The sequence below is a fragment of the Plecotus auritus genome (genome assembly GCF_963455305.1).
Source record: "Plecotus auritus genome assembly, chromosome: 3".
NCBI lineage: Eukaryota > Metazoa > Chordata > Mammalia > Chiroptera > Vespertilionidae > Plecotus > Plecotus auritus.
In genome coordinates this window covers 205,143,245-205,152,514 of record NC_137772.1, presented here as the reverse complement: position 1 = coordinate 205,152,514, position 9,270 = coordinate 205,143,245, and the positions used below count along the sequence as shown (strand labels likewise).

The 9,270-nt window shown below is 42.6% G+C and overlaps 1 protein-coding gene across 2 annotated transcripts; it reads right to left on the bottom strand.

The window, feature by feature from the left end:
* Window positions 1-224: 224 nt before the first annotated feature.
* On the bottom strand, window positions 225-8,713 carry NECAP1 (NECAP endocytosis associated 1). 2 transcript variants are annotated; one of them, XM_080662726.1, is made up of 8 exons: window positions 8,588-8,713; window positions 5,453-5,553; window positions 5,192-5,296; window positions 4,426-4,507; window positions 3,481-3,589; window positions 3,206-3,389; window positions 692-794; window positions 225-362 (listed from the first exon to the last, which is right to left on the bottom strand). In XM_080662726.1, exons 1-8 carry the CDS (start codon window positions 8,680-8,682, stop codon window positions 314-316), a joined length of 828 nt encoding a protein of 275 aa, XP_080518852.1. In that variant the 5' UTR covers window positions 8,683-8,713; the 3' UTR covers window positions 225-313. The 2 variants fall into 2 exon arrangements, with proteins under 2 accessions (XP_080518852.1, XP_080518853.1); XM_080662727.1 differs by lacking the exon at window positions 5,192-5,296.
* Between the last annotated feature and the right edge of the window lie 557 nt (window positions 8,714-9,270).

The following is a 9,270-nucleotide window of genomic DNA, read 5'->3' as shown; positions in this document are numbered from 1 at the left end:
AAAATGTTCAGATGTTAGAGGTCATCTCCCTCAGAAACCCTGGCCTTGGAGCCCTGCATAGTCAGCCACAGTATGATAAGACCTACTATTCCCCTGCCTTGGTAGTGAAGAGGAGATAAAAGATACTTTCCTGGCTGTACAAATAACAACGTAAGGGAGTGACATAAACCTGAAAGCAATGGAGAAGCTATGAAAAAGATTGTCCAGTAATTTTGGTTCTGGGGAAAGAAGGATTCCTAACTTCCCTCACAGATTGGTGCCCTCAAGGTCATTTTATTCTTCAAGTCTGTTCTTAATATCCTGCCAATGCTATTCAGAACTGGACCCAGTTGGATGGCTGTGGCGCCTGGTTTGAAACAGAGCTGCAAGACAAAACAGAGAGAAAGCCAAAGGCATAATATTAGGATAGCTATTCCATTGTTTACTTAACAGTTTCAAAGAAATTGCTGGCCAGAATTTTTGAAGCTATATTTCACGGCAATCCTACTTATCAAGGCCTAAAATATCCCACTCAAACTTCATTCTACAGTTTTATTCCACCACTCCAGCACTCCTATACTTCCTTAACTAGAATTCCTGCCAAAGACTCTCTATGACCTACAAATGCCATTTTCCCAGGTCAAAGACTTCATCTGACTGTACATACCATCCATACCTGACTGAGGGTATGTTGGTTTCACTAAGCTCATACCTGGATGCAGTGCTGAAGTCTCCCCACAAGTCACTGCTTGCAGAAACTGGAGCTGGTGCTGGTGTGGGGACAGGAGCAGGAGAGTCCAAATCTAAAAGGATATCTGAATACAAGGTAAGAAAAGAAAAAGAAAAGGAGAAACATAATATAAATCGTAGAAATGAAAACATGTTCACACAATCTACACACAGCAGCTTTATAATAGCCAAAAACTGAAAACAACTCAGATTTCTTTACATGGGTGATGGTTAAACACACTGTGGTACATCCACACCGTGGAGTACTACTCAGCAATAAATAGGAAGAAACTATTGATATATACAACAATTAGGATGAATCCCAAGGGAATTTATGCTGAGTGAAAAAAGCCAACCCAAAATATTATATATGATTCCATTTATAAAACATTCCTGAAGTGACAAAATTACAGAGATGGAGAACAGATTAGTAATTGCCAAGGGTTAGAGAATGGGGAGAGTGTGAGGGTGAGGGAGAGAAGAGGCTAAGAGGAAGGTGTGCTTATAAAAGAATGACACAAGAAGCCGAAGCCGGTTTGGCTCAGTGGATAGAGCGTCAGCCTGCGGACTGAAAGGTCCCAGGTTCGATTCCGGTCAAGGGCATGTACCTTGGTTGCGGGCACATCCCCAGTGGGAGGTGTGCAGGAGGCAGCTGATCGATGTTTCTCTCTCATTGATGTTTCTAACTCTCTATCCCTCTCCCTTCCTCTCTGTAAAAAAATCAATAAAATATATTTAAAAAAAAAAAAAAAAAGAATGACACAAGAAAACCTTGAAGTGATAGAACTAACCATGGTGGTGGATCCAGAAACCTACACACAATAAAAGTGCACAGAATAAATACACACACAAGAGAACACATAAAACTGGTGAAATCAGAAGTAAGATTGGTAGATGGTATCAATGTCAATTTCCTAGTTGTGATATTCTAGTTTTGGAAAATGTTACCATTAAAGGAAACTGAGTAACAGGTACAAGGGATTTCTTTGCATTATTTTTACAATTGTATGTGATTCTACAATCTCAAAATAAAAAGTTTCATTTAAGCCCTGTCCCTGCCCTGGTGTGGTTCAGTGGGTTGGAGTGTCATCCTGTACACCGAAAGGTCATGGGTTTGATTCCCGATCAGGGTACATATCCAGGTTGTGGGTTTGATTCCCGTTCGAGGTACAAACAGGAGGCAACTGATACCCCCCCCCCCCTCACACACACACACACACACACACACACACATCTATGTTTCTCCCTTTCTCTCTCCCTCTCCCTTCCTCTCTTTCTAAAAATCAATAAAGGAAAAAAATAATTTTTTAAGATTAATTTAACAAAACAAAAAAATTTTAATCTTAGATATTATCCCCAGCCTTCTGGTGACACTTTTTTAACTCACAGATTGTAGGAAAATTACTGGTTCGCTGGTCTTAGGAAAATTACTGAGCTCTAATGTTCTCATTCTTCAAATGTAAATAACTATCTATTCCTTTTCCCACCAGATAGTAAGGAAGAACAAAATGCATTCACAAACCTAGATGTCTCATCTCCTCCCAACTGCCCTCCTGAAGAAATGGAAAGGATTAAGAAATAACATTTACTGAATGGCTACTATGTTCCAAATACTGTGCTAGGTGCAGTTCATCATTTAATGTTCACAGTCCTGGGCTAGTTTTACTTCTCCATTTTGTAGATAAGGAGACTGAAACACAAAGAACTTAAGTAATGTTACCAAGCACATTCAGATATAAAGTAGCAGAGCCATGATTGAAAACTGGGTCCATCTGACTCTCAGGCCTACTAGCATCTAACCGAGGCACAATGAAGGAAATAGTCTTTTTAATATCCACCAATTTTCTTTTTTTTAAATATATTTTTATTGATTTCAGAGAGGAAGGGAAAGATAGAAACATCAGTGATGAAAGAGAATCACTGATCGGCTGCCTCCTGCACTCCCGGCTACTGGGGTTCGAGACCACAACCCAGGCATGTGACCTGACCTGGAATGGAACCATGACCTCCTGGTTCATAGATCTGCTCAACCACTGAGCCACACCAGCTGGGCTATACACCCATTTTCTGTAAAGAACCTACCAGATACCATTATCTCAGTTCACTAGAAATGCCTTGATACCTTGCTAGAGGCTGCCTGAATTACCTTTTCTGTACCAAGTGCCATTTAATAGAAAAAACATCAGCACTCTCCTTGGCAAACAGGTGTTATCCAGTTACAACCTAATGTATGATTTCTGAAAGTAAAAAGTATTAGAGAGCCCAGCCGGTGTGGCTCAGCGGTTGAGCACTGACCTATGAACCAGGAGGTTACAGTTCGATTCCTACTCAGGGCACATGCGCGGGTTATGGGCTGGATCCCCAGTAGGGGAAGTGCAGCAGGCAGCCAATCAATGATTCTCTCTCATCATTGATGTTTCTATCTCTCTCTCTCCCTCTCTAAAATCAATAAAATATATATGTGTGTGTGTGTGTTTAAAGTATTAGAGAGATTTACCTGCATCACTACCTCCATGGTTAGATTTTGGAATGGGTGGTGGAGTGACATGATTGCTGATGGCAACTGAGGAGGATGGTGGGGGAATAGTGACTTTGCCTCCAGGTGGGGGTGGGAGTAAGCTTAGGCCTCCAGTGCCTGCAGTCTTGGGCTTAGAAGTGGCTCCTTTCTTGGTTGTAATATTCTATGAAAGAAAAAAGAGGGAAAGCGAGAGGAAAAAAGAGAAGTCATAGGCGTATGAAAATACAGAAAGGGAAGAAAAAAGCCATACTCACCCCAATACTCAACTTGATGGTCTGTCCTTCCTTGAAGCCCAGATCCAACTTGGGGCGTGTGTCCATTTCCTGAGATTCTTTGGAAATCTCAGATTCCTGCTTTACCCACCTTCAGCAAAAGAATAAGTTATCTTAATTTGGGATTCCCTGACAGCAGAGTTTGACACACAGATATGAGTGAAGCTAATTTATGTAAAACAGGATTCCAGAAAGCAAAGTGAGGAACATGAAGAGTTGAGAAAGAAAGAAAAAGAAAAGTGAAGAAAGAGGACAACTAGGGCTCAATGCCACTGAGGAACCAAACAGAATATGTGTTAAACTTGTCCCTCCAAAGGAGAGTATTTGGCCACCAATTCCCATCCCCCATGCTTGAGAGCTGCCCCTGAGGGGGTGTTAACTCTTCAGTTCTTCCAGGTTGCACCCCTGTTAACTGAGTGACCTTCCACAATGTCACAATCCGGAGGCAGAAAAGCACAGGAATACCACCCTTGAAGTCGGAAAGCTGACAGTGTGCATGGCGCTTTCTACCACAGCTACGCCAAAATCAGGTGAGCTGAAGAACGGTGCAATAAGCACAAAACAAGTCAGTTACATGAAGTAGCAAAATTGGCACTTAACTCTCCACATATCTTACATGCAGCCCTGTTGTCACTGCATGCCTCTCTCAGCCACAAAAAACAATGGCTAATTCCCCAGAGGCATAAACAAAAGCATCATCTCAAACCATTGCACAAGGAATCAAAAACATATTCCTGGCTATAAGGAAAGGATACAACAGATAGGAAGATAATGTAAAGAAACAGAGTGAATGGGAAAATTTCTATTCATAATAAACTAGTTTACCAAATAAAGAAACCAGGAGGTAAAGGCGATAGTACCCATTCAACTGAAAAGCAGCTTTCCCAAAACCATTTAACCCTGTAAATAAGGACAAACTTCACTCACTTGAAGTGATCTTGCAAAGAGACATTAAAGTCGAAGGCATCACCCCGATCTGTGAAGCCAATGCCAATGAAAGCACTACGTCCTGGGGAAAAGATAGGAATACTCAGAATAGGAGTGTCCCGACGGCAAATTCTACCCAAAGAAAATATAACAGTTATCTTACCTGAAGTCTGGGAACATGAATCATTTTCCCTGACCAGGGTCCATAAACTACATAAAGCCCTCCAAACGCTGCCGTAGCTTGTTTTTGTAAATAAAGTTTTAGTGGAACACAGCCACACCAATTTGTTTATATAAAATCTATGGCTGCTTTTACACTATTAACAGCAAGAACTGAGTAGCTGCAATGGAGACTACTTGGGCCACAAAACCTAAAATATTTACTATCTGTCTCTTTACAGAAAAAGTTTGCCAACCTCTGATATCGACTATGGAGAAAAGTTAACGGTTGCCCCAGATATAGGTGATTTAAGATAGCACCACCAAAACCCATCACAAAGAACAAATGGGCAATATGTGTAAATTCTTTTGTTAAATATACATTTTATTTACATCTACCTATTAATTACCATATCTTGAACTTTTATTCATATCTATTACAAATATATGTTAATCCTTCTTCTTTAGCAATTTTAGTTAACTTTAGAGAAAAGGGAGGAAAAAAAATTAGTAAGCTGAAGTGAGATAAATGCAATCGGGATACATTTTCACTGAAGTCCATGAACTATTTTCCTAATCATCCCATTCCTAATCTCAGATCCCTTACCAGTACCATCCTGGATCCGGATTACAAAGTAGCGGCTGGAATCTGTCACTGTCTCCACAGCAATACCAGGATGCTGTTCTATTGGTGCCTGAGCAAAAAGTTCCCCTGACAGGTAAGAAAAGACTTCTTTGAGCAAAGGAAGCAAAAACCTAAAACGCCACTTAACAAGTATTTCCATTTCAGTCCCCAACTTGAAGGTACTTACAAAAGCACATCAAAACAATATTCTTAATATGTTAGAGGGTTACCAGTATAGATTACCTGAAACTTTGTCCTCGAGTTTGATATAAGCAATCTTCCCTTTTGAAGTGATTCGGAGGCGACCAGTCCAATCAGGCTGGTCTAATTTCCAGTCAGATGCCCTATGATAGGAAAATGGGAAGCCTCAGGTCTCAGGTCCATGTTTTTAATATACTAACAATCTACACAGATCATTTGCCATATTTCTATTTTCCTATCCTGGATTACTTATTCTACCTATGAAATAATCAACAATAGCTCATGATCCCCTCTATAAGGTATCTCCTGTTGCACACAGTCCAAAACAAACAGGAGACAATGTTACTATTAGAGGATTCTGGAGTCCAATAATATTACCTTTCATTGAATCCAACCAATATTTACAGGCACTATTCTAGGTGTTTGAGATACAACAGCAAACAAAGACTCCTGCCCTTGTGAGGCTTATTTCTAATAGAAAATCCTATATACTAAAGAGCTAATATGCTAATTAGACCAGACGGCAAAACGACCTTCTGGAACAACCAGTGGGCGGGGGGCGAGGTAGCCGGGGGCTGCAAAGGACTACTCTTGCACGAATTTCATGCATCGGGCCTCTAGTAGACAATAAAAAGGAAACATAATAAGTAAAATAATTAGTATCTCAGATAAGTACAAAGGTAAAAAGAAAACGCAGAGGAAAGAAAAGGGGGATTGGGAGAGTAGTGGGAGAGTAAACAGGCTGCAACAATCAAGGGGGTGGTCAGAGTAGGCCTTTTTTTAAAAAATATTTTTTTATTGATTTTAGAGAAGGAAGAGGGAGAGAGAGAAAAGCATCAATGATGAGAGAGAATCACTGATCGGCTGCCTCCTGCATGCCCACCACAGGGGATCGGGCCCACAACCCAGGCATATGCCCCTGACCGGAATCGAACCCAGGACCCTTCAGTCCGAAGGCAGACGCTCTATCCACTAAGCCAAAACAGCTAGGGCCAGAGTAGGCTTTATTAACAAAGTGTAATGTGAGCAAAAATGTGAAGGAAATGAGAACTACCCATGCAGGTAACTGGTGGCAAAGCATTCCAGGCACAGGGAACAGTTAAAGCAAAGATGCTAAGGTAGGAGCCTGCCTGGAATGTCTGCCTCAACCAAGGTGACCACTGTAGTGAGAATAAAGAGATAGGTAGGAGAGCTAAGGGAAGGCTTAGTCATGCAGGACCTTAAAGGCCATTGTAAGAACTTTGGCTTTTACTCTGAGTGAAAGAAAAGCCTTTACAGGTTTTAAGCAGAGGTCTGACATGATCTCCCTTTTATTTTAAAAGAATTCCTTTTCTGCTGTGTGTAGAAAGGGTGTAAGGCTATGAGTGCTGAAGCAGGGGGATCAGTTAGCAGACTATTGTAGCAATCTGGAAGAATCATGATGGTGACCAGGAAGAAATAGTAGCAGAAGTAGCTAGATTCTGGATATATTTAAATCATGGCAGCATGGTTTTCTAACAGATTGAAGAGAAAGAGAGAAGTCAAGCATGACTCCAAGGCTTTTAGCCTTAGCAAAGAAGTTGCCAAAAAACTGAGATAAGGAAAACACAGATATTTACATTACGATTCATAACAGTAGCCAAATTACAGTTATGAAGTAGCAACGAAAATAATTTTATGGTTGGGGGTCACCACAACATGAGGAACTGTATTAAAGGGTCGCAGCATTAGAAAGGTTGAGAACCACTGGTCTAGACTGAAGATCCAGGAGACCAAACCATCAATTACTAGTACAATACAAGAGGAGGAGCACTGTGGTAGAGACATGCAGAGGTGCCATGGGAGCACAGACAGCACACCTAAGCCAGAAAGGAAGGGTCCAGGGCTTCCCAAAGAGGGTGATGTCTCAGATGAGTCACACATAAAAAAAAGCAAAGCAGGCTCCTAGTCATGCTCAATTTGGGGTCTGATTGAAAGACTGAAATTAGGACTGTCTCTTTGCCAAAAGGGCACAAACTCACAGTGTTCATTTAGTGCATAGGTCAGCAAGCACAAAGATACTGATTCAGGAGGAATGAACCTCTGCTACAAAGGCAAAATAATGGACACGGGGAGAGATAACTTTTCAGCCAAGATAATTATAAATGCCAAAAGGAAAATCATGATGATGACAGAGAGAGGAATAAAAATAATATCCCCTATTTATATACTGCTTTACTGTTTCCTAAATTCTTTCACGTTATACAATTTCATATAACCCTCCAAAAGCTTCTGTGAGGTACACAACTACAGCAGGTTTTATTATCACTCACTTTTTTATTTTCTATTTTACAGATGAGAAAACTGAGGCTTGGAGAGGTTATGCGCTTGGTCCAAAAATGATACAGCTGTTAAATTTCCAGGGCTCAGGGAACCCATTGAGTTACATGTTACTCTTTCCACTACTGACTTCATAACTTCCTACAGCATCCTCGGACCCACACAGTCATTGAATAGCAAGGCAGCTAGTTAGCCTTGCGGAGAAAATGCTGTGTTAACTCTGAAGGGAAAAGCTAGAGGAGAGGTTAAGTGGAAAGGGGAGGGGGGAGGGATGATAGAAAATACTGTATAAATATCAACAAAAGATACTGAAAAGAAACAAAATGGACAACCACTGGAAAACCTATGATCATAACCTTTGCCCACCGGCCAAAGATCTGAAAGGAAAACCAATTGGTGGATGATATTTGGTGGCAAGACGGACAACTGCACAAAAGATAAACTGGATCTTACAGAGAGTGATCAAGAACGCAATGGTTACCCACACATGTGCACGGAGTACTGGAAATAGGGGTGGGGGGGAGATGAGGGTGGCAAACTGAAGGGCGCAGGGAAGAGCGAACGAAAGGTGACTGTCAAAGGGGCAGGCCGAACTGGATGTGAATGATGGGGAGCAGACGGGGAACCCTGAAGGGTCCGGGGGAGGAGGGATGGGAGGATGCAGTATGGTAATATATTTTTAAGCGGCGTAAACAAAGATGATGGCAGTCTAGAGCGGGGGAAGAGAGGGAGTATAGGGTGATAACAGCCCAGATGGGGGAGCGAGCAAGGTGACAGCCCAGAGGTGGGCAGTGGCCTGGGCGAGCGGCGTGCTACCTGAGAAGGAAACTGTCGCTCCCGACCGGGTACGCGTGGGCTGTAGTGCCTCGGAGTTCCTACCTGTAACCGCGATTGGAGGCCCGCGGCGGAATCCGGTAGACGCTGACGTCGGGCTTCACACACAGCACAGACTCGTACTCCACCTCCGCCGCCATCTTGGCTCTGCTCTCCGCCGCCGCTGGGGGCGGGGCGGAGAGACAGGGGCGGGGACTTGCGCTACGCGACAACTTCCGCTTACGCTACTTCCGCTCCAGTTTAACTTGGATCCGGAGATTAACCTCCGGTGGCACGGGTTGGGAAGCCCTATTGAAACCAGGGAACGGTGACGCAGCGTGGCTCACCATCTTAGGTAATAGCAATGATGCCCTCCTACTGCATCTCCTACGTGCGTGACTCACGTTTAGGAAATCAGTTAGTGAGGGAAAGCGCCCTCTTGCTTCCGGCAGGTACCCGCCATGCTCTGGAAGGACGAGGACCTTCTTGAAATCCAAATCCGGCGTGTGTTTTTCTCCCAAGAGTCACTTCTTGATCGTAGTTTCCTGGCAGAAATCCGCCCTTCGATAATCCCCAACCTACAGAATATTGTATGATCCAGTCCTGGACATGGTGGATTTTAACCCGTCAGAAAATCTAAACGTTAAAATGCCCAGCCTGATTAATGACAAATAGCACTCTTTTTCTCTCTCTCTTATTCTCCACAACAGAACCTGTTGAAATAATATGCCATACTTTCAGTTGTGTAT